The sequence below is a fragment of the Bactrocera tryoni genome, chromosome 1 (genome assembly GCF_016617805.1).
Source record: "Bactrocera tryoni isolate S06 chromosome 1, CSIRO_BtryS06_freeze2, whole genome shotgun sequence".
In the NCBI taxonomy this organism is placed as follows: Eukaryota; Metazoa; Arthropoda; class Insecta; order Diptera; family Tephritidae; genus Bactrocera; species Bactrocera tryoni.
In genome coordinates this window covers 85,790,137-85,814,339 of record NC_052499.1, presented here as the reverse complement: position 1 = coordinate 85,814,339, position 24,203 = coordinate 85,790,137, and the positions used below count along the sequence as shown (strand labels likewise).

Sequence of the window (24,203 nt, the reverse complement as noted above, 5' to 3'; positions counted from 1 at the left end):
TGGGAATGTGTTTCTTTTTTTGTGGTTTTGTTTTTATTATTGAGTTTTTTTTTGTTGTTTTGTATTTGCTTTGAATTAAACACACTAAAAATTACGCGTTCTCTTACACAATCTAATCAATATTTGTTTACGTTTTTGTTTTTGTTTTCTTTTTTGTTTTTTTTTTTTTTGAGTTTTTTGTTTGAGTTTAATATGTATGTATGTGTGTATTTCAAACAATTTTTGCTGTGTTTCAATTTTTTATTACAATGCATTAAAATGTTTTGCTCGATTTCTTTTTTCAACAACATATGTATTTCTGTTTGTCTGTCTGCTCTTTATTGTGTGAACTTTTAACCTAACGCATATTATTCTTTTATAATTTTACATTACAATATACTTGTGTTGTGTTATGTTATGCTTGCATCCATGCTTGTTGCCATATTTGATGTATCGTTTTTATATTTAATGTTAACATTCAATTGTTTACTTTGGGGAGCGTGCGTCCCTCCCCTACTCTGACACTTCATTTTGCTACTTTCGAAGCTGTGTTTTACTGCGCTTTCTCATTTTTATATGATAAACAGTTTTATTTTTAATTTTAATAACCTTTTAGTTAATATTTTTGATTCTCGATCGTTTTAATGCTTGTTTTTAAATACCCTTGTTTAGATATTGCTACGACTATTTCATTTAGCTTGCATTTTTTGCTGTTATATTTCACCACTTTTCTGCATATTCTGCATAGTTATGTTAGTGTTGGCTTTCAGATGTTTGCAAATAAAGTTATTCACCTTTTTTCGCAGAGAAATTAACAGTTTCATAAAAAAATTTGGTTTTCAAAACGCAATTAAAAAAAAAAAATGTTGAGCCAATACATATGTATGTATTATGCCTTGTTTATGCTATTTTGTCAGCTTCTTTCAACAAGGGTATATGTTTTTTATGCAATTCGCAGTGTTACATAATATATGTATGCAAATACTTATTTTATTACATTTAATTAATTTGATTTGCTTTCTTAATTAAATTTTGACGTTTTTAATTTCATTACTTTAACCCTATTTAGCATTAATTTTCTTCGTTAATTTCGTAAACATTTTTAACATCACTTATTTATTGATTTTGTTGTTGTTGTTGTTGTAAAACGTACGTGCGCTATGAAACCAATACTTTTATCTATTTTTTTAATAAATACTTTTTTTAATAACATTTTTTAGTTTTCAATGTTTCATGCAGTAATGTATGTATATGTGTGTGTGTAAGTGTGCATGTGTGCGGAAGTAATTATGTTCATGAAAATATCCAACTTTTTGTTGGAAAAAAGTCAGGATTGACGATTTTGACAAAAAAATTAAAAAAAAAACTTGTTGTTATCAAAAATTCATAAGACGGCGCTTGTGAAGCTTTTACAATTTTTGAAAATATTGTAGGGTAAAAAGCAAAAATGTTTATAAGCACTTTAAGATATTTTCCTTCAAATGAATGTGCTCCAAAGGTTAACTTGCGTTTAAATATGTATGTATGTGTATCATGTTTGGTGTTTTCACTTGTGTTTGTGTGTGTAAGTAGTTTGGTTCAAATTTATTTAAAAATTATTTCTCCATACCTCTAATGATCTCATTTTATATTATATCGTTCAGTTTTCATTTAATGAATACATTTGTGTCTAATTAAGCATTTTTCTTTAACATTGCCTTCGTGCATTTTTAATAATTATAACTACAATTCATTTAATTCTTTTTAATTAATTTTCAACTCTTTGCTTCGTTTAATCATGGTTTTACTTCTAGTTTATTTAGTTTTTTTCTTTAAATTTACTACCAACATTTAATTTAGTGTTTAACTTTAGTTGCATTCATTAATCTTAATTCTAGGCGAAACTGATATTTTTTAGTTGCTTCTTCATTTTTTTGCCTTTCAACACGATTTTACATTTTTTTCCACCGCGCGCTGTGTCTGCAGTTTGCATATGCGAGTATACACGAATGAAAACGAGTACAAAACTATTAAAAATCAATTCGAACAAAATAAAAACATCTTTTTCTATAATTAAGCAAAATGTTTCAGCGAAAATATTGCGAATCAAATTTTATTTATTTTTTAATGTTTTCTGATTATCGAATTTCCAGCTTTGGAACTTCATTCTTCTTCATAGCAGAGTTAACGATCTTCATTAGCAAGAAATGTAAGCTAAAACAAAAACTTGTTTTAAAATTTGTCGTTTATTTATATTCTTAACACATCTAAAAAAATAAAATTAAAAATAATATATAATAAAAAAAAATAATTATATACAAATTTTCCCATAATTTAATATAAGTAAAGGCTCTTTAAACCTTTCAATATATGCATATCCGTTCTTTGTCTGCCAACAATCGCGTTACTCAATCTCAATATCAAATTTGCTACAATCCCTTTTTATACGCATTTTCACTATTATGCTTTCGTTTAGTAAATGTTTATCTTTGTTTTACCTAATGCCAGTGTCCAAGGTAAAGATCTCATTATATAATATATATTTTTATATTTAAGTGCCTTAGTATTTTGTTATTTAATTACTTATTTTGGAAGATGCAGTTTTGATAGTCACTAATTGATTATTATTATTATTCAGTGTAGTAGCACGACGGCTGAGCAGCAACTCGTCTGTTGTCGGTTTGTGGTCACATTCGTAGTTTTTTACCGTAATAAATACGCAATATTGCCATCAAAAAGGTATTATGTATGAGCGTTTGACGTTTGTTACGCTTTTTATGTTTGTTTTTATGGCATTTTACTATCAAATTTGTATGTATGTATGTATGTATGTATGTACTTAAATATGTATGCTATTTATTTATTTATTTTGTTTATTTACTCGCAATAAGACTCGTACGTATTGTTTTTATTGTATATTTACTAACGTATTGAGCACATTTTAGAATCATTATTATTGATGTGGCATGCTGCTTCATTCTTCGCGTACGCGTACTTTGTGTTTGCGTGAAAGTGTCTCGAGCGGCTTGATGAGGGAATGAGTGTTGAAAAAGATATAGAATGAGTGAAAAGAGATAGAATGTGTGATTTTTTGAGTCAATTGTGTGCTGTTTTTGGTCTCAACTTTCGTACTTATTATGGGTGCGTGTGTTTGTCGTTAACAGAATTGAAACACGTAGTATATGCGTTGCTGTTATTGTTGTTTACCGGTCAATGTGGCTGCGGTCTTACGAATAATAAATGTATAATGCTTCTAAATCGTATCAAATATAAAAATCAACAATATTTTGTTTTTCGCCATGAATTCACTTTGAATGAGATTTACCGTTTTATTTTCGTTTACTATTTTATGCTGTTTTATATATAACTTATTCTTTAATTATCTCTAATGAGCCTTTTTATGATTTGTTCTTTTTGTTTTGGTTGTTTTTTTACCATTAGTTTTCAATTTATTTCATTTTAGATTTTTCTCTCGTTTCAATTTCGCCTTAAGTTCACTACTTTTCACAATAAAAAGCTTTTTCAAAATGCTATCTCGCTTCCTACCATTCGCAGTACTGTTAACTATTAAATATTAAATTTATGGAAATTATTTTACAACAAGTTGTTTTAGGTGATCTTCCAAATGTCGCGTGGACACAAATATGTATGTATATATTATTTTTATACGATTTTTTTTCTCAAAAATAAAAAAAGTCAGTAAAATACCGTCAAACCCAGTCTAAACCCAATCGTTTTTCGCGTCTTATATTCCCTTAATATTTAAAGAGGAAAACTCTGCGTCTCTTCTCTTAGTGACTCTCGTTTTCATACTTTCTGACAGATTGCTTCAGTCCTCACTAACATTGACTTCTCCGAACCATTGGCGTTTTCAACACAATTGCTGCACTTTCTTTCTTTCATATTATTTCTTGTAACTTTTTGTTGTTAATTGCTTCAAACTTCATATTAATTGCTGGGAATTAGATTTTATTGATTTATTCTGTTATTAAAAACCTGACTTAATGATGTACTCGTACAACTATTATTACTAATGTTTTCGCTATTATTCATTAATGCTTATTATTGTAAATTAAATCTGTTCCTATGCTTGTAAATTCCTATAAAATGCCGCATATTGTTGCAACAATGGGATAACGCCTCTACTGCCGCCCAAAACCTTCGCCAATTGTTAAACGCTTTCCAAATGATGCATTTGCTCCAAGTGGTTCTCCTCATCGTCGAATCGTACGTCGTTAATGAATATCTCATGCTGCACATTGTCCAGATCGATTTCGTCGTCATCGTCCAGGCCGTCGTCGTCGTTTATTAGTATGCCCGCGCTGAGGCCGTCGACGCCTGCAATGCAGATGTGCGGCGGTGGTGGTACGCTGGTGGGTGGCAGGGGCGCTGGTGGTATCATCAATGAACCGCTATTGATGCCATGCAGACTACCCGATATGCTCGCACCGCCTTGCAAATGCCGTCGGCTGGAACTCAAACCTGTCGCGATTGTGCGGAGCGGAGAGATATAACATTTATATATGTTTATTAAATGTGCGATATAAGAGGGTTAGCAGAAAATGAATTAAATAATATTTAACTGGCAAAGAGAATAAGTATTCATTGTACGAAAAGTGATGACTTCTTTGTTGTTGATAAAGCTACCGTAGGTAAGGGGTTATTTTATTGGCGCAATCAAAAGACTTAAGACACAAACTTGATGGGGAAACATCATACTAAATTCTTAGCTTTTAGTGCTTTTATTTATTTATTATTATTTATTATTTTATTGAATAGAGAGGGTGAATTGCTTTATATATAAGAAATTGATAGAAAGTTGCCAAGTTTAAATTAGAGTCGAAAAATAAATGGCTTTAAGTGCACATATATGTATGTCGGAAATTAAAAAGAAAAATGCAAAAAATTTAATTTGGACTGCATCGAAGCTATCATATTCTTCACTGGTTCATTTATTTTAGCGTGAAATAGTATAAAAAGATCTTTATCTTGATTTTGATCGGTTTGGTCCTGTCAAAACATTGCGTTTATGTGACAGCTATATAATATTGGAAGTCGAAAAAGTCTTTTCGTATTCTGTCAAGAGATGTCGTTGCTGCACATTGTGTTATACCATATAGTGTTATAAAGGTGAGATTTCAAGCTTCATTTAACCAAAAAGAAGATTAAATTCGGGGAAGTTGAAAAAGAGTTACAGCTGTTCAAAAATGAGTGAAAACAATGAAGAAATTCCCTATATTTTTAAATTTTTGTATAAAAAAGGGAAGAATGCCACGCAAGCCACCAATGAAATTTGCTGTATCATTTCATGTAGCACAACAATGGTTCGCTCGCTTTCGTTCTGGAAATTTCGAAATTTCGATTTACACTGATGGAATAATGTCTCTAGCGGAAAAATGGCAAAAAGCGGTCGACCAAAATGGTACATATTTGTTTATTTATTAATTAGTATAAATATAAAAAACTAAGTTGAAGTTTGATTAAAAATGCGAAAAGACTTTTTCGATTACCCAATATAGTGGTCCAAAATAATTTCTGCAAATGGGCTGCATCTAGAGGACTAAAAGTCGTATATAAATTTCAGATCGATATCTTAAAAACTCAGAGACTAACTCGAGCATATACAGAAGCGGCAGACTGCGGAAAGACAGACGCTTAAATCGAGTCATATGATCTCGGAAGATTCCTTCTGGGTGTTACAAGCTTTGTTGCAAACTTACTATATCTTATTATTATTAACCCTTATTTCAAAAACACATTATAACTTGACGGGCGAAATCTCAAAGGATGTTTTAAGTTTTGGACATTACCTGTTAATGTGACAAAATTCATAACCAAGAATATGTGAAAATAAGATGTGTAGATTGACTAAAATTTTTTAAAAACTGAAAATACAAATACAACAAAATTAACCGTTTTGAAATTAAGTACAACATCAAGTAAGATATCATTCGCAGCACGTGCATGAGTCGAACTTACCAGTTGCGCTGGTTTGTGAATCGTAGTGCGCATTGCGATGCAGGCCCAGTTGGCGCACATGCGCTCTACGTTTTCTTTTGGAGTGACAGAGTGTGCATAGGAGACAGATTAGGAACGAGACGACGATTAGTGTTATTATAATTAGAACGCCGTGATCCTCCTCGGGCGCTTGTGTGGTACCTTTTTGGCGCGCATATCATGCAGAAACACACCAAAACAACGGCGAAAGTCCAAACGGTTTGGTCAAAGATTTCGTTGCACGCGATTTTTGTTTACAGAAAAGACAAAGTAAGAAGATTTTAACTTATTAGTGAACTGCCATAAATTGCTATGAAATACTTCTTAATTATATTCAATAAATATTGGTATTTTTAATAACTCATATTTAGGGTTGTTTGTGTTTAATTAAATAGAGATAATTACATACATACTTAGATGTGCATGTACTTGCATTTATTTTGATTTTATAAGTTCTAAAATTAAATTTGTTGATTAGTATTGTATTTAGATAGAGTTTCAATGTTTTATCGATAAAAATGGCAAATGGTAAGTGTCAAGTGGGAATCTTTTTCGAAAATCTTTAACGAATAGATGGAATCATTATGTAATGAATACGTCGGCAAAAGAGTAATTAAATTTCTCGATGAGTTATGTGCGTGCTGTGCAATTATTTGTGGCTCGAGAATACATACATACATACTTCTTCTCTTACTTGAAACTGAAAGAACGACTATAACCGAATACATGCGATTTTTTGTGTCGAAAGTGTTTTGAAATGGCGATTACAAACGTGTGCAAAAACATAGAATAATAAAGTGAAAAAAACACAGACAATTATTATCTAAAGGATTCACTATCTTTGTATCAAACAGTAGATTTGGGTGTCAGGTTCCGGTTGTTAGTAAGTTTTTTTTTATTAAATTTTTAAAATTTAATAATTTAAACTTTTTATTAAGTTTTCTTTGTTAAATAAAAACAAAAATAACATCTTATGAAATTTTACAGAAATTTATAAATATTTTTTTCACAAAGTTTGTCTTTCAAATTTTTCATAGAAAAAACTTTAAACAATTTTAGATTGTAATTTTGTTGAAGATATGTTCAGGAGATCTGGTTTATCACGATTGCAACTATTTGAGTAGCAGAAAGTCGAAGTTAACGAAAACTTCCCCCATGGGAGTCGTCCATCTACCTCTCTTAAAAACCTCAACATCGAAAAAGTGCAAAAAACAATAAATTATGATAATGGCTTAAATCTTTTGCTTTCCGCGCAGAGGTCGAAGAGATGCTTGAACACGTAACTGTGGGCATAACACTCATTACCGGTGACGAAACGTTAATATTACAACGAAACTGGAATGGCGCTTCAAAAATAAGCTGAAATAAAAAAAACACGTGAAAGTTGGTGAAAAATCAAGGTGATTTTCGTTGGCCTTTTGATTGAGTCATGGCTCAGGCACCAAAATCGTGAGCTTTGGCTATATGTGTCTATTTTCTATTGTCGAAACTGAAAAATGCGCTTCGGTGAACTTGCCATTGAAGGTCATTAACTGACGGCACCGACACAGCCGAGGCTTATACCCAGTGTATATATTGAGTATTTGTCAATACCAATCCCATTTGTCATACTATATAGTGTTGGAAAGGTGAGGTTTTAAGCTTCATTTAAAATTAAATTCGGGCAAGTTGATAAAAGGTACAGCTGTTCAAAAATTAGTGAAAATAATGAAAAAAATCGCTATATTTTGAAATTTTTGTATAATAAAGGGAAGAATGCTACGCAAGCCACCAATGAGATTTGTAAAGTTTACGGAAACGATGCTATATCAGTTCATGTATTTGAAGAAGTCGATGAAATTTTGGAAAAAAATTGGCCAGGACCTTCGCATAAGCTGCCATGATATCGATAAAGAACTTAACATTCATCATCAAACGGTTTTGAACCACTTAAAAAAGTCAAAAGACTGGCTACAAAAAGAAGCTCGATGTTTGGGTACCACATGAGTTATCTGTGAAATAATTTAATGGACCAATTAACATCTGCGATTCTTTGCTGAAACGAAATAAAATCGAACCATTTCTGAAGCGAATTGTAACAGGAGACAAAAAGTGGTTGAAATACGACAATAATATGCGTTTTTCGATCATGGTCCAAGCGTGGTGAAGCTCAACAAATGGTCGCAAAGCCAAATTGACGCCACGAAAGATTATGCTGAGCTTTTCATCTGAATCTTCCACTGCGAGCTGCTCCGGCCTCGTCGAACGATTGATTCTACATTTTACTGTCAACAACTGTTGAGATGCAAGCAATCGAAAAGAAAGGCCAGAACTGATCAACCGAAAGGGCTTCGTCTCCCATCAGGACAACGCTAGACCACACACACCTTTGATGACTCGGCAAAAACAGGGAGAGCTTAGCTGGGAAGTTTTGATGCATCTACCATATAGCCATGACCTTGCACCATCTGACTACCATTTCTTTCGGTCAATGAAGAATTCTCTTAATAGAGTAAAGTTGGCTTCAAGAAAAGCCTGTGAAAATTACTTGTCCTAGTTTTTCGCCGAGAAACCAGAAAGCTTTTACACTGATGGCATAATGTCTCTAGCGGAAAAATGGCAAAAAGTGGTCCACCGAAATGGTAGATATTTAGTTCATTAAAGTTAATTATAAATATAAAAAAATAAGTTGAAGTTTGAATATAAAGATTAACATTAAAATAATCGTTGGCATTCTTGCATTAGCTCAAAGGGAATCTATTTCGAATATTTTGTTAGTCTGGGTTATAATTGATGAGATGGTAACTGAAGTATTGCTCAATTAAGTTTTTAATTTTTTGGTATTCATAGGAATTCTAATAAAATAAAAGAGTTAATATCCTGTTTTGTTTTGCTGCAACTTATATATTTATGGGAACTTTTAATGAAATAGTGTACAAATAAACACCTAATGGTCGTTGGAAATATGTATTATTTTTATTTAAGTATTATTTGATTTTTAAAGCGTAGACCCTATAACGATCCGTAAAAGTCTTATTATCGTGAGAAGTTTTAGCCATTTGCTGAAATTGTGGACACAAATTCTACAATCTCTAAAAACAGTAGCGTAAGATGAGTTGAAGCATACTATTTGTGGACCACAAATAATTAAAATCAAAATTAGCGGAAACCGTGCTGAGGTCATAGAAAGGTGCCTTTAAAATAACGAGACAAAATTAAAAGAAAGTTTTTTTGAATAAATTTCAAGTATGTTGTCGGTCATTTAAAGCATTTTTTATGGGTGTTTTCGAAAACTACTTCAATAAAGAAAACAACAATTAGGTAGGCAATTTAAACAATATGGTATTACTATTCTAAAACACTAAGGGACATTTTCTCAAGGTCTCAATTTGTCAGTTAAGTTCTGGTTAACTCAAACAAGACTCCTTCTTTCGGAAAAGAAGTTTTTTTTTACCATAACTTAACTGACGGATGGCTGCTAAATGGATATTGAGAAAACGGCCCTCAATTCTTTATGCAATTCAAAGTTTGTTTGGTTTAAGCTTTTTTTTGGCGTCATCTTACGCACAATTACAAAGCGTTGCAAAATGTGAGAGGATCGAGTATGATTTCAAAGATTCTTCAATGTTTGTGTGGATGCACGAGTGTACGATGAGTGAGGGCTGTATGGGTGGCATGGGTTGTATGGGGTGGTCTACAGCGTGCCATTTACTAGCGAGTACTAACAAGTTTATGTCAACATGTTTGTATGTACATAGAGTGTATGTATATGAATAATAGCCATAGTACTGGTTACAGAAATTGGTGTGTAAGCATGTTATAAAACTATGTAGCAAAAAGAGTTAAGAGTAAAGATTTGTTGTATAGTTGTTAGTATTTGAAAAGACTCACGTGTTTCTGAATCAAAGATGACTTATTTGTATGCGAAAAATGTTTTAGTTTAGAGTTTTGTAATTGCAACAATTTCAAACGGTAAACTTAAAGTGGCTTTGGGCGCGCCTCATCAGCCGTAAGTGTAGTTTTAAAAGGATCATGTTTCGCTTGAGTTGATTTAGCAATTTCAACAAGTTCGAAAAATCATTGCGAATCGACAATTTATACTTTCTTTTTGTATTGTTGAGAACAACGCAAGTAATCGTATACTTCAGATTTTGTTTTGTTTCTTTAAAATTTTTGATTTGACACTTAAAAGTGCGCATTTAAAATTGTAAAAATCGCGCCACGCCAATTGCTAAACCAATAAGTTGTATTAATGATGGCACCAGAGGTGTATTTCCGTCGCCTGGGCGTACGAGTATGCGGAAGGCGTTAAAGAGAGAAAGAAAAGTTAATAAAAAGAGGAAGAGGAAGAAGCAAGTAGCACACAACAAACAATTGCAAATATTTTTTATTTTGTTTGAATTTGAAAATTGAAATAGAAAGACACAAAGATGAGAATGAAAAGGAATTATACAATGGATGAGTTTGTAGAAGACCAGCATGAGCAAGTAGAAGAGAAAATGGGGAAAAAGAATAGAAACAATAGTTTTGTGAATAAATCTTGAAGAAAGTTTGATTTTTAGTGATAAAATTCGATTAAATTTATTATGAGTTTTCACAATACACATACATACTCGTAAATAAGTATATGTGAGTTAGCAAGGAAGACAAATTTAAAACAAAATACTACGCTTTCTCAACTGCCTTCACTAATTCATTCACTTTGATTTCGAACACAGGCCTTTCTATGGCTTCACAAAGGACTACATATATCAGTTCATGTGCCATCTAACCTAACTTAACCTTAGTATTTCACCAGCTAAATGATCTATTTAAAGGAGCTTATCAACTAAAATGGAATTTGTATTGCCAACAGTACAAATATTCCACCCTACTTACATATATCTATAATTAAGAATTAATCTTTTAGAGGATGTTTTTTCTATGATTGACTGAAATGAGAGTAACTTAGCTTTTGAGACTTTTTGTACTCATATCTTGTATATAGACGACTTCACGTATTTCAGTAAGAATTTTACTTTGCCTGGAAGTAAATTTTTAACCGCTAAAGTTTAGAGAGTAGCGAATCGAATAAAGCTATAGCAGCAGGCCAAAAGAACAACACTTCTAACACATAAGCAATTACGTTGTGCTTCTTTTTTTGGCGGAGTTAAAGTTGTTTATGTTACAATTTTTTTGCTGTTTTTTATTCAAGCCATTCACAGTAGGAAAACTGATCTAAAAGCCTAAGTTTTATTATAGATGGACAGTTATCAAACTTAGGCATATTTATGTACATGGACAAGTGATGAAATATACAGAATTGATAATGTAATCTCGTGAAAAATGCTTCAAACAATGTGATAAAAGTGCAGTGCGAATATGCAAGTTCAGTGTACAAAGATTTGTTTAGACCCGTATAGCAAGCTAAATACAAAATGGACATGTGATATTTCATTTATCTTTCTTCAAACAAATTTTTTTCGAAAGAACATTTGACATTTCATTTATTTTTAATTATTCTCCGCACAAGTTTCTTTCAGCATTAAGCATATATGGTAGTTTTAGGTTATCTGATCGGCCTCAAATGCATTTTTGGGCTATCGACATTGCTGTTGTCCAATTATTGACTTGTCTCTTTTTGTATCTAGCATGCGCTAAATATTTATTTGTCTTTTTTTATGAACCATTTTAATGAACTTCATTGTTTATGTGGGTGTTTATATTTAAATATTTTAATAAAGTATTTAAGTTGTTTACGATTATTGTTGATGAACAATTCATTAACATCTGTTTAGACTAAAAGTAATGTATTGTAAGTAATATTTATAGATTAGGATTTAATATTGTTATTTTTAAAGCAGAAAACTATTTTAGCATATTTAAATTGTGTCGTCAGGTTCAAGTTTGCTTGTGAAAATTTTCAATAAATAAAAACTTAACGCAGAGTAAAGTGAAATTATACAGATAATAAAAAAATATTTCCATTTTAAAAGAGTAAAAGAACGCAAGTAGAAAATAAGGCGGAAGTTCATGGCAAAGATGTGACTTTAGTATGGTCCGATTTATTGACCAATCAAATATATACATATGTGTTATAGTATAAATATTGGGTTTTATTTAGTTAGAATTTCGTTTGATTTCGTATGCAATCGAAAAATGTAGTATATGTATGTAACAGTACTCGTTTGGTTATGAAAACAGTTATATTTCGGGTACATAAAAACTAATTGAAAGGACTTTACTAAATTACTTTTGAAGATGTATGTTAAAAACGGAGTTTTGAAAGTTTTGAAATTCTATTTTTGATATTTAATTTTTATAAAGTTTTTTTATTAGTAATTTTAATAGTAAAAATGTATACTATACTACAGTTATGAAATTAGTTGTATTTCGAAATGAATATATTTGAACAAAATCCATTAATTTCCATCTGTCTTGTTAAGTACCGAATCATTGGTCGGAAATCAACTGAAATTGTAAACTTAAGAAGAAGAAAACTTAAAATTAAATAAAAGTAAATAAGAAAAAAATGAACTGAACCGTTCGACTCACTCACGACTCACAGTGCAATTCGTCACTATCATCACCGGGACCACAGTTTTTGACGCCATCGCAACGTAGCTTATCGGAAATGCAGTAGCCCACGTCGCATTGGAAGTGGTATGTTGATTCACAGAGCAGTCCAATGGACGGGGGTCCAGGACCAGAGTCTTGTATTTCAGTCCATACAATGCGGAAGCCCTGCAAAACAGCGAAGTCAAATAATTATTTAAATACATATTAAATTTAAAGACCAACAGTCAACAGTTAATAATGTTTAACTAACTAAAGTGGACAACGCAGAACAAAAGACAAACACTAAGATCGGTCGATAAGGACCAATTCCTGTATACAAATTTACTTACCGGAGCACCAACGGTTTTGTCGCTGGTTGTGAAACTGATACGAGCAGTTTGTCCAGTGGAAATGTAATACCACTGTTCAATTAGTGGCTTTTCACCACACAATTCCAATGGCGGTTGGTCTGAATCGACATTGACCCAAAGTCGCAAAACAGCAGCAGGACAGCCACGATCTAATACAGACGAAACATATTTACTATAACCTTAAATATATTTGGAGCAACGCTCCCGATACTCACTTGCTGGATCGCCTTCGATGGAGAAGTGCTCAAAGTTAATTGATAACTTATAACCCGGCCGTGCTGTCATTATCCAATTGCATGCCATTGAAGCCATGCCCCTACTGGGTGCCTTATAGCCCGCTGGGTAGTTGGGAGAGGTGATAATACCCGAGTCTTGACCTGAGAAGTTGCCACCGCATTCAGCCACATCGGAGCGTGGTGATTCGAAAAAGTAGCGCGCTTTGAAGCCGCTAGCCACATTCTCTTGATCCGTATGCAATGTGATACGCAGACCCACCGCACCCCTTGGGCTCTCAACGGGGCCGGGTGCTGTCAGACCACAGTAGCGACCAAGAAAACGATCGTTGTTATCACGATAAACAACATACATTTCCAGCCAGTCTTCAAAGCAAGCGCTAGAACTGCGTAGACATAGAATATATAATAATATTGAGTAAAATTAGCTTGGAGCTTTGAATTTAAAATACATTAAGTAAAACGCTATCCTTTACCCATAAGCTCCAGCTGTTGCATTTGAGTTACCATCCGCTTTAATTTTGAAATGATCGAAGACGATCGTGACCTGCTCATTCGGTTCGCCTAGAAACAGATACGAACAATTCGTGTCTGATGGGTAGTTGGAAGGATAGCGAGGACTGTTCAGTTCGCCACGCTTCTTTGAACTGCTCACATATGTGAAGCTGCACGTGCCATCGGGTGCGGCTGTGCCAGGTATTTTATATTCAGTTTCAAAGGTGTATTTACCCTTGAACCCGCGACCCTGTAGCTCACCCGAACTGAAGACCATTGCCAAGCGTGGTCCATCGCTGAGAACGCGTTGCGTTTCATTGCCACATAACTCATAGTCAAATTTGTCATAGGCATCGGCTGTTTCCTGTCCCTTCAGATAGATTTTAAGATAACCGTCTGTGCAATTGGACCTATGGATATAAAAAAGGGTTTACTTTTGAGTATTGGGCTTTGAGTTTATATTAGCTGTTTTAATCACTTACTCGCTTTTATCCTTGTGCTCTACCTTGGGTATATTGAAAGCGGAGAACTCCAGACGTACACGTTCCAGATGCTGCGCATCTTGCATGCCGTAAATGAAGTATCTTGTGGAAGTTTTTGAAATAAATTTAATTTCATTTAATTTGTAATCAAGTCAGAAAGTCTAAAGTTGGAAACTTTAAAATTGAGTTAGGAAATATAGTTTTTGTAAAAGGACTTGCTACATTTTTTAAAGCATTACATTGCGATAATATAATTACTTTTATTTATACCATAATATTCGTTCATTGTTACTTACCTACACACAGTTTTCGGTATGTATGGGTAGGGATAATTTGGTGAGAGCACAAAACCCGTTGATTCCTTTCTCGATAATATCTTTTGATCACATTCCGAGCCACGTATGTGAATGCCATCATTTTCACCTAATTTTTCATAATTTTGTTTGCAGTAGTTTGGTAATGCACGCCGATTAAATATTTTTGTCGAGCGAAGCATTGTTGTTGCATTTCAGTGTAGTTATTAAGTGAGCAGAGGTGATTAGGGGTATTTGGGAAACAAAGTGGTAAAGAGATGATTTATTAGGTTTGTAATTGAGATCCAATAAATTGTTGTAAGATTTTTATATCAATTTAATATATTAAAGATTTCTAATTAAATCTAGTATGGGTAGTGTTAATAATAGGTATTTTATGGATACTAAAATGCACCAAAAATCTACGCTGCTTGCGCATGATCTACAATCACATACAGTCAGCTAAAAATGTGTGCGTACCGAAGTACTCTGGTTTGGCTGAAGTTGTGTGTGGAGCTGCAGTAACTCGAAAGAAGGAAGCTTATATGCAATTTCATATTTGAATGGTTTGTTCAAGTTATTGCAGCTTATTTTGGAACTTAATGCCGCTGCATCCAAGTTCATAATTGAGCTGAAAATATGAAAATTCCTATTTTCCTGTGATTTGCCAAATAAATTGGCTTCATTGGGTATTGACCAATGAGTGGTCTAGCCAATTTCAATTCCAAGGAGTGTGAAAGATGGCAAATAATTCGGTACAACGATAATTTGTCCAATAATGTGATTTTGAATATCTAATTAAAATTTTGAACAACAAAAAAGTATAACGCTCTTTTATCTGTGCATAGTTCTAACTACGCTATATTTGTTATACTTAAAGCAGCATTTTCCAATTATTTGGTCATTCCATATTGGTGACTTATAGACTTTTACATGAAGCGATCATAACACTACATTACAAAAGTCAGAATGTGACTAATATTCCCTTTCAATCGTAAATTGACTTCACAATTGACACATATTCAAGACCTCTTCAAAATAATCCTGTTTTAGTCCCTTAAGGTTCCACAATCTTATCAACAAACCAAAAGTGGTGCAAGCTTAGGCGCGCTTTACAGTTTGACGAACATCAAATGGATACGAATTACTTACGTATAAAATCTAATTTAACAAAACTTTCGCTAAATTCATAAATTCCTTTAAAGCCACGATTTTGGGTATTCGCTGTTCTCGGTAATGTATAAAAATGAACAAAAAGGCTCGATTCGCTTGAGTATAAAACTAAATTCCTTTGCTGTCCGCAATATGTACCAATTAATGCTGACGAATTATCGGGACCATCATACACTTTGACATAGTCAAATGGGCAGCTGTTGAGTAGACAGACAGTTTTCAATTAGCATTACCCAATTCAGTGTACAAACATGCATACAATAAGCATAGTGGAGCGCCAGTGCTGTGTATGCATGTTTGTAACTAAATCAGTTTGTCCAGCATTCAGAGGTACTCACTGTGGTCCACCAAAAAATAGATCAAAATCTCGAAATTCTAATCTAACTCTTTGATTCGATTCGCCGAGAAATTGATATGTGCATGACATATCTTTTGGATAGGCACCCGGATAGGTTGGCGATATGAGTGCCCCAGTTTTATTGATACTCATGCTAGGCGTAATGGTGTAGGAACATGGTGAACCCGCTATTGGTATACCGATTTCATATTCAGCTGAGAGAACGAACAATTATATTACATTATATTTCATTAAATAGTTTAAATAGTATTCGGTATGCATACCGATATATATACATATGTATGTAGTTTGTTACATTTTAACCGAAAGTACTTACATGCATTTATAAATCTATAAGTTCCTTCGAATAAGTCGGGTGTTGATACATTTTTATTGGTAAAAAATGAGATGGCTATAGCTCGGTACATGGAGATACGTCGTCGCGGCGGTATTGTACCGCAATATCGTCCACCAAACGGTGAATTTATTAGCTCAGCTGGATCTGACGACTGCACTTCCGAATATATATCCATGTACTCGTGAACACAGCTAAAAGATGAAAAAGAGTACTTGCCTTGTAGCAAACGAATTTTAAAAGTTTGTGAATTAAAAAAGTTAATAAATAATGCTTTCTATGCTTCATAGAAAGATCTCTGCAAACACACAGGTATCATGTTTGATTGATACATGGTATGTATGAGAATGCATTTACTTATGATTAAGGACTCATATTTATATTGTCTATAAGACATGACTCCTCTTTAAGTATGACTACACAATTTTCTCAGGGAAATCTAAGCAATACAAAGATTGCATATAGTGCTATCTCCTGCTCATAAAACGAAATAGAGAAAATAGGAAATAGCGGATATAAAATTTCCGAAGATAATCATGTGAGCGTGTTATTGTTTTATTCCATGCTTCCTCTCTTTTAGACAGACATATTTCAGAAGTATGGAACCCATTTAGTATTAAAGCCAATCCATCTAAAATATACAGGGTTTGTCAGCAAAGTAATAGGACTGGCTTCCTTTCGCCTCGACTGTACGGTAAAGGGCATTCCTAGCTAATGAACAGTTGTCTCCGAGCACCTGGAGAGTCAGGACAAACAGTTTCGCGCCATGTGTTTCTGTGAATGATGCAAGCCGAAAATGCAGCGTTCATTAGAGCAGAGGTACGCGATTAAATTCTGTGTGAAACTCGGTAAATCTGCGACAGAGACGTTGGATATGATCAAGCAGGCTTACCCAGATATTCCTTTAGCAAGAGGTGGTGTGTTTGGTGGCACCAGATCTCTTTGGAGGGCCGGGAAGAGGTCGCTGATGAAGACCGTGCTGGGGGACCTGCGACGTCGACAAACACCGACAATGTGGCTCGTGTGTGCAAAGTTTTGGACTCAGACCGCCGACCAAGTATTCGTTTAATTGCTTAGATGTTAAATTTGTCAAAATCTGTGGTGCATGACACTGTGACGGAGTACTTGAACATGCGCAAGGTGTGCGCGAAGATGGTCCCAAAAGTGCTCACTGACTACCAGAATTTGCGGCAAATGGAAGTGTGCCAAGAAATTTACCAAGAAATTTGAACATGTGTGAAAGTGACCTTGTGAATAACGTTATCACAGGTGACGAGTCTTGGATCTTTGGGTATAATCCGGAGACATAAAGACAATCTTGAGACGACAGAGGGGATCTAAGCAGCAAGCACCTCGGCTCTCAAGGCTATGCCGGGAAATGACTTCCGTGACGCCTTCAATGCGTGTAAATGGCGCTGGCAGCGCTGAATCGACGCAGAAAGAGCCTATTTTGAAAGTTTTTAAAGAATTGTAACGAATGGTTAAATAAATTTTTTTAAATCGACCCGGTGCTATCACTGTACTGTATTATATTATACCACCAAAAGGGCACTCTATATTTCTCGTAAAGAAAATAGAAGCCAATTCGGCAAATGATATTCGTAGAGGGAATAAGTGACTGGGGATTGAAAATGGAGTGAATGCAATGTAAGTGATGGATTGAAGTTAACTCTAATAAGTCTTTCAGACAAATTTAAGGAACTAAAGGTTTGTATGAGATAATAGCTGTCCTCGATTCGCCAAGTGTTGAAGAGAACCAACCGAATTGAACAAAGTATACCAGATGTTCAAACAAACGGGTTAACTTGCCTTCTGATGCTTGACCAACTTCTTAGTAACATCTATGAATAATTATTATTTATTTAATACTTAAGTTTTTAAAAATTCGTTTTTGTTTTTACAAAAGCAGCGCGAGTAGAGAAATGGCTAATCAAAGATAGCTTGTAGTAAAAAAAATATAATAATAACTTTTCAATGTTTCAATAAAGATAACTTCAAAATTTTGTACTTACGCTGGTAATTCACCGACGGCGGAACCGCTGAAAATAAAAATGAAAACAATAATTTTAAAGTTAATTTGCAAGTAATTAAATCTGCATAATTCAAACGAAATTCGTCCGAATTCTTCCAGTGATACTCGAACTGTTCACTGTTATGCTAATTAGCGGCAAGTATGTAATTACGTTCTTATTTTCGCATTGCTTCATTACTTACTCTGGTGGACTTCCTCTTAAATTAAACGATGTAAAAAGTACTTCGACGCGTTGCCCGGGTCCTGCTAGGAAAGTGTACAAGCACTGACGCGAATGGTTCTTGTGATTGTGCAGCAGCGGCGCGGTGAATGTGCCATTCTGTGGGCCGCCAATACGTGAAACGAATGTCTGGTCGCATTCTGTGGCGAGGAAAATGCACAAATGCAAAAGTGAAATGTAAATCCAACGGTAATCAATGGGATGGAAAAAATATCATATGTATTGCATGTGAGATGAAGGAATGGAAAATTGGAAACGCGTTAATCAAACTCAAGAATTTTTACGCTCACTTGTGTAGATTGGTTTTTAATGAAGATAAAATGCAACAAAGTGATCACAGCTTATACATATGTACATAAGCAAATATACTATATATATACATACACACATATATGTTAAAGTGTCTTTGTGTAAACTTATAGATATACACCGCTTTCTTAAGAAAAGTGTTACGTAACTGAACAACCTAAGCCGCAACAAGCAACACTCAGCAACAAAACGAATGACAAGAATAGCAACTAAGAGCAGCGGCATAGTATGTATGTGTAAGTATTAGAGAGATCTGTTGTTTCCTCAGAGTAACGGCAAGTGTGCTGTCGTCACATTTATAAAAACATAAAGGTGTTGGTCGGTGTGTGAGTGTGGTTGTTAGTATGGTGGAGTAGCCATTTGTTTCCATTTATCTTTGTATTTGCATTTTCAATTGAGTTGGCATAAGATATCAGGAAATTGGAATCGTAAATCCGTATTTGTGGCAGTAGAAGCACTCTATGCGCATGCACTTTTCGATTCGAATCACCATAAAGTCAAAACATATTCACACAAACACCAATCTGCTACTGCATGTATTCATATGTATATATGTATGTAGTATGCTACATAGGAAACATGAAACTCATTGGAAACTCATTGCAATCCATTAATAATCGATACTTGAAAGGAACGAAAGAAACGCTTAGAAATGCAACTGAAAAGAAACACAACCTACTTGGCGGTTTTGTTGGTCTCGGCAGAGTTTCCAAGTAAGCCACAACGGGTATCCAAGGATGCGCCGCCGGATTTGGACCGCCGCTGGCTCTTAATTCAGAAGCAGCAACTGCCGGGATAGACAAAAAGCAAATACAAATATACGTTGATACTTATGCATGAGTATAGACACATATAAAGAAATTGTAAAATGCTGAGTATTCATAAAAGGCGGTGAATCAGTGGATCAGTAAAGATTATAGCGAATATTTGCTGAGAATATGTAAGGGTGTTCGAAACAAAGAGCCTTGTGTTTATAAGTATTTTTGGTGTCATTGTTTGAGTTCAAATAGTTTGAGGATTGATTTCAAAAGAAACATTTTTTCGTTTTCATCTAAGTACATATGTATATTTAAAAGCTTTTTTTTAACTTATAACGGGTGATCCAAGAAGATATACTTTTTTCAATAGCTTTTTTTGACATATCACGCGTGAGTCGTGTCAAGCTATCATATTATTTTTGTTCAGTATTAAATAGATGGTCATAGATAGACGTACGCCTGGACAACGTTTACAAATCGTTCAACTTCATTACAAAAGCTCACGTTGTGTAAAGAATGTGTTTCACGCGCTTCGCTCAACTTATGGTCAACATAATCGGCCTACTGAATGTACTATACTATTCGCAACACCATCACCCATCTTGAGACCCAGCATTCATTATTGGATAATATTCGACCACATGGACCACGTCCAGCACGCAGTCGAGAAAATATTGCAGCCGAAGCTGAGAATGTACACTATGACCGGGTAGAGCCGATGCGGCGGCGTTGGCAGCAACTCGGACTGACGTTTGGAACAACTTGGCGCATTTTAAATTATAAGCGTACAAAATACAGCTTGTACAAACAGAGAACGTGTAATATTTTATATTATTTTTTTATTTTACGTTCTCTGGTACAGGAACTGAAGCCGCTCAAAGAAGATCCGATGTTTTCGACCAAAATTTTGTTCAGCACTGAGGCTCAATGGTACATAAGTATATAAACAAGCAAAATTGCCGTATTTGAGATGAGGAGCATCCTGATGTGATTCAAGAGCTGTCATTCAGAAAAAAGAACTGTTTAGTGTGCTTTGTGAGACGGTGGAATCATCAATCCATATTTCTTCAAAAATGAAGCCGGTGAGAACGTAACCGTCAATTTGATGTCTAAAATTAAAGTTCGTGATCTCGGCAATATTTGGTTTCAAGAAGACGACGCCACTTCCCACACATCGCATCAATTCATGGTTTTATTGAGAGAAACTTTGGTGAGCAGATAATTTCAAGTTTTGGTCCGGTCGATTGGCTACCAAGCTCACGTGATATCACACCGCTTGACTTTTTTATGTGGTTATATGTAACGTCTAATTGTAAGTTCGCTTCGATTCAGGTCTTGGAGCAAACGTCGCGCGTGTCATTCGCCAGTTACCAGTCGAAATTTGAAATTTATCCGGCTAATAGTTTAAGCGTATTTGTGAGAATTCCTTAACTTAGAGTAATCGACTCCCAAATTTGTAAACTCAATTTTCTTAAAAGGCTGCTTTATGAGTCAGTGAGGAAAATTTCTTCGAAACGGTTGAACCTATCGACTTTGATTTTCAGATACATTTGTCAGTTGAAATCCAGTCCGTCCGCTCATCTGTGTAAGTTGTAACTTCAGTAAAATATCTTGATGAAGCTTGGTACACAGGTTCTTTAGCAAAAAAGTAAGAACAAGTTCGTAAATGGGCGTAATCGGACTCTTCTCACCCCACAAATCGCTATTAATCACCTCGAAGCATCCCCATAATAGATATAATACTACTGAAATTTGAAAATAGTTTTTTTTTTGGTTTTTGATTTTGAGTTAATTTTAAACAGAAAATGCTTTCTCTCCGCCAAATATTTTTTCTGGAGGTCTTCTGGAGATCGACTTCTGTTATTTATTTAACAAATAAAATGTGTTAAAAAACTCAATAACACACGTTTTTCTGCTTCTGTTTTCCTTTGTATGACTCGACTATGTAGTACTTGTATATTCTAATTTTGTCAAAGTAACGGAAATAGTGTTTTTACATATCTCTATAGAAAGTCAAAGTAAACTTCGTTAAAAATATTCCATATTCACTTCATTTTATAGTGCATACCTATTGCATGCTGCCATACATTTTGCATTTTCTTGTTATCTACGTTCTTAGATATGTAACCTACATGTACATGTAAATATGCAATCAACCTTCTTTCGCGTACATCTAAATTTGAATGTGAACTTCTATTCCACTGATTGCAATAAATCGAATTTCAGTGTACAAATGCACTGGGAGTCAAATCGAATAAGGTCATATGCATAAATAAATAAAATGTTGATATATTTTTACTTGTATATGGAAAGTGCTGGCACATATCTGAAAATATTTACTCCGGAAGTTGTGCACCAAAGTACCACATATGCGTGAGACTGGGCAACTAATACACAAAGAAGGTGGGTGCGTGAAATAATTAAAATTATTCATATTAAACTCAATGGAATATATACAAATACAAATACAAAAAACTTGTTTTAATTTTTTGAAAGTTTTATGGCAAATAAATTCAAAAAACCTTCAAACCACACGAAAAATTTCATTTTCATTATTTATAACATGACATACATACTTATTCCATATGTGTAGTTATATTAAATCTTTATAGGTTGTTTCAGCTCAGTGACAGTTAGCCAAATATACTCTTTACTACAACTCCCACTACCTTCATACAACCGTTATATGTATAATTTTCTTCACCTAGAGAGTGTCAGTCTCAGCTGGCTATGTTCACTTTCTACCCCCTTCTTCTTCGGCTTAATTGATTTCTAAAATGAAAACGTTGCAACCGCTGTGCTAAAAGCAAAAGTTTAAGGGCTTGAGCTACCTGCCAGAAAAAATGTGTCAAAATGATTAATCACACTTTGGCGATGGGCGCCGCATCTGTTGAAATGGATTGAGAAGGCTTAAAGCATGATTTAATTAGTTTTATTAGGTAAACCATCGAAGAGGTTTTGATATTTATTAATGAGCTCTTTAATTTCTACTAAGCACTTCTTCTTCTATAATTGCGCTCAACAGTATTTGGTTATCAGCAGAGTGAGCTAGTAAATACTTGCGAGAAGATAGCCGTAGTGTATTTTCAGACGGACTTGTAGAAAGTGGGAATTAAATCGTCCTCGAATTTCAATAACATGATTGCACTTTATTAGGTTCACTATTGGGTAGTCGAAAAAGTTTTTTCGTGTTTCGAATCAAACAAACAAATGTGTACCATTTTGGTTGCGCACTTTTTGCTATTTTTCCGCTAAAACATTATTACATAAGTGTAAAACTTTCATCAGTGTAAATCGAAATTTCGAAATTTCCAGAACGGAACGGAAATACATTTTTTAATAAAGCTTAAAATCTCACCTTTCCAACACTATATGGTATGACACAATGTGATTGGTAAGTAGATACCTATAGTATAATCAAAAATAATAAAGTGAGCCGTGACTAACTATTCGAGGGAGAGAAGCAGAGATTTGTTATTCGTCACAAAAACCTCGTTTATGCGGCGAAAGTAAAATACCTTGGTGGCAAAATGTGCTTTCGGCAAAGCGCCGATTGCATAGTTCAACAACAGTTAATCCATAAATTAGGAAACTTCGCTTATTAGAATTTTCATCATGCACAATTTCAAACTTTTGCCGGACGAGTTTCACACAGGAATGCACACAAATGACCGAGTATTAAGTGACTCACATATTCACTCAACCCGAACACACGAGCTTTTCTGCATGCATTCACCTCCACTTACTTGAGTTAAGCACTATTTGCCGCGTTAATGGCCATAAATTTTATACAGCCTTTCATTGTTTGTTGCTTTGAACACACGGACAACAAATCTACACATCCACGACATGACAACTTTTCCACAATTACCAGACATTTGCGGCGTTTCAAGTTACTTTTATACTCGGTTTGAAATTAACCACGTCGACACATTTTCATAAAAACTTTGTCGATATACATAAAGTTTATTTACCGAATAAAAATTATCACCAATCATTTATGTTTATGGGTATTTATTTGTTTATATCTACATATTGGTCACGAGTGGAGTTGCCATCATGAGGAGCTGGCATCACTGCACTTAACACACAAAATGAGTTGCAGTTTTAGAAGCAAAAATGTATGTCACCTTCTCAGAGGAGGGTGAAACATTTCTAAGAAATATTTACTGAAAATTGAAAGTAAATTTGACATTGTTAGTGATAAAATCAAATAATATGGATTTCTTCGAAAAATTCAGGTATCAAATCTTATCGGAAAATTGGTACAAAAATGCTCACAATTTTTTCAGGATTCTGTGATATCATCATACAGGAGGGTATAATGAGTTTAATTAAGAAAAAAGATCCAGAATCATAAAAATATTACTGTTTTGAAGATTTGCCGATCGAGGAACAGTTACTAATTTGTATATTGTTGAGGATCATAATAGACATCATGAAACCATAGTAGGCGAAAAACATTACTAATTTAGTTTTGCTATTTTAACTGTTCTGATATATAGTTAATGTATATGACTTTTTTATTTTGACCCAACCATTAAAAACATCAAAAAGACATTTTGGTCATCAATTAATATTTAGATATGCGAAAGCTATGTGCAAAGTAGAAGCAGTTCGAGAGCACAATTCAAACCAAGAGCAAACGATGGCCGCCGGATCTGAATCGCAGTA

At 34.1% G+C, this 24,203-nt stretch overlaps 1 protein-coding gene across 9 annotated transcripts in view; it reads right to left on the bottom strand.

Moving 5' to 3' along the window:
- Positions 1–3,075: 3,075 nt before the first annotated feature.
- Positions 3,076–24,203, bottom strand: part of LOC120774457 (dorsal-ventral patterning tolloid-like protein 1) — a 114,615-nt gene continuing 93,487 nt past the window's right edge. For 2 of the 9 annotated variants that reach the window (XM_040104113.1, XM_040104153.1), the window contains 13 exons: positions 18,425–18,602; positions 18,223–18,249; positions 16,193–16,404; positions 15,857–16,070; positions 15,498–15,715; positions 14,349–14,475; positions 14,053–14,154; positions 13,552–13,980; positions 13,058–13,461; positions 12,822–12,991; positions 12,480–12,657; positions 5,938–6,117; positions 3,076–4,440 (listed from right to left, as the gene is read on the bottom strand). In XM_040104113.1, the coding sequence (XP_039960047.1) occupies positions 4,130–4,440; positions 5,938–6,117; positions 12,480–12,657; positions 12,822–12,991; positions 13,058–13,461; positions 13,552–13,980; positions 14,053–14,154; positions 14,349–14,475; positions 15,498–15,715; positions 15,857–16,070; positions 16,193–16,404; positions 18,223–18,249; positions 18,425–18,602 (2,750 nt within the window). In that variant the 3' untranslated portion in view covers positions 3,076–4,129. Of the gene's footprint in view, positions 4,441–5,768; positions 5,844–5,937; positions 6,118–9,825; positions 10,217–12,053; positions 12,398–12,468; positions 12,658–12,821; positions 12,992–13,057; positions 13,462–13,551; positions 13,981–14,052; positions 14,155–14,348; positions 14,476–15,497; positions 15,716–15,856; positions 16,071–16,192; positions 16,405–18,222; positions 18,250–18,424; positions 18,603–19,450; positions 19,531–24,203 lie in introns of those variants that run through there. The other 7 variants (XM_040104161.1, XR_005705249.1, XR_005705251.1 and 4 more) reach the window with 7 other exon arrangements.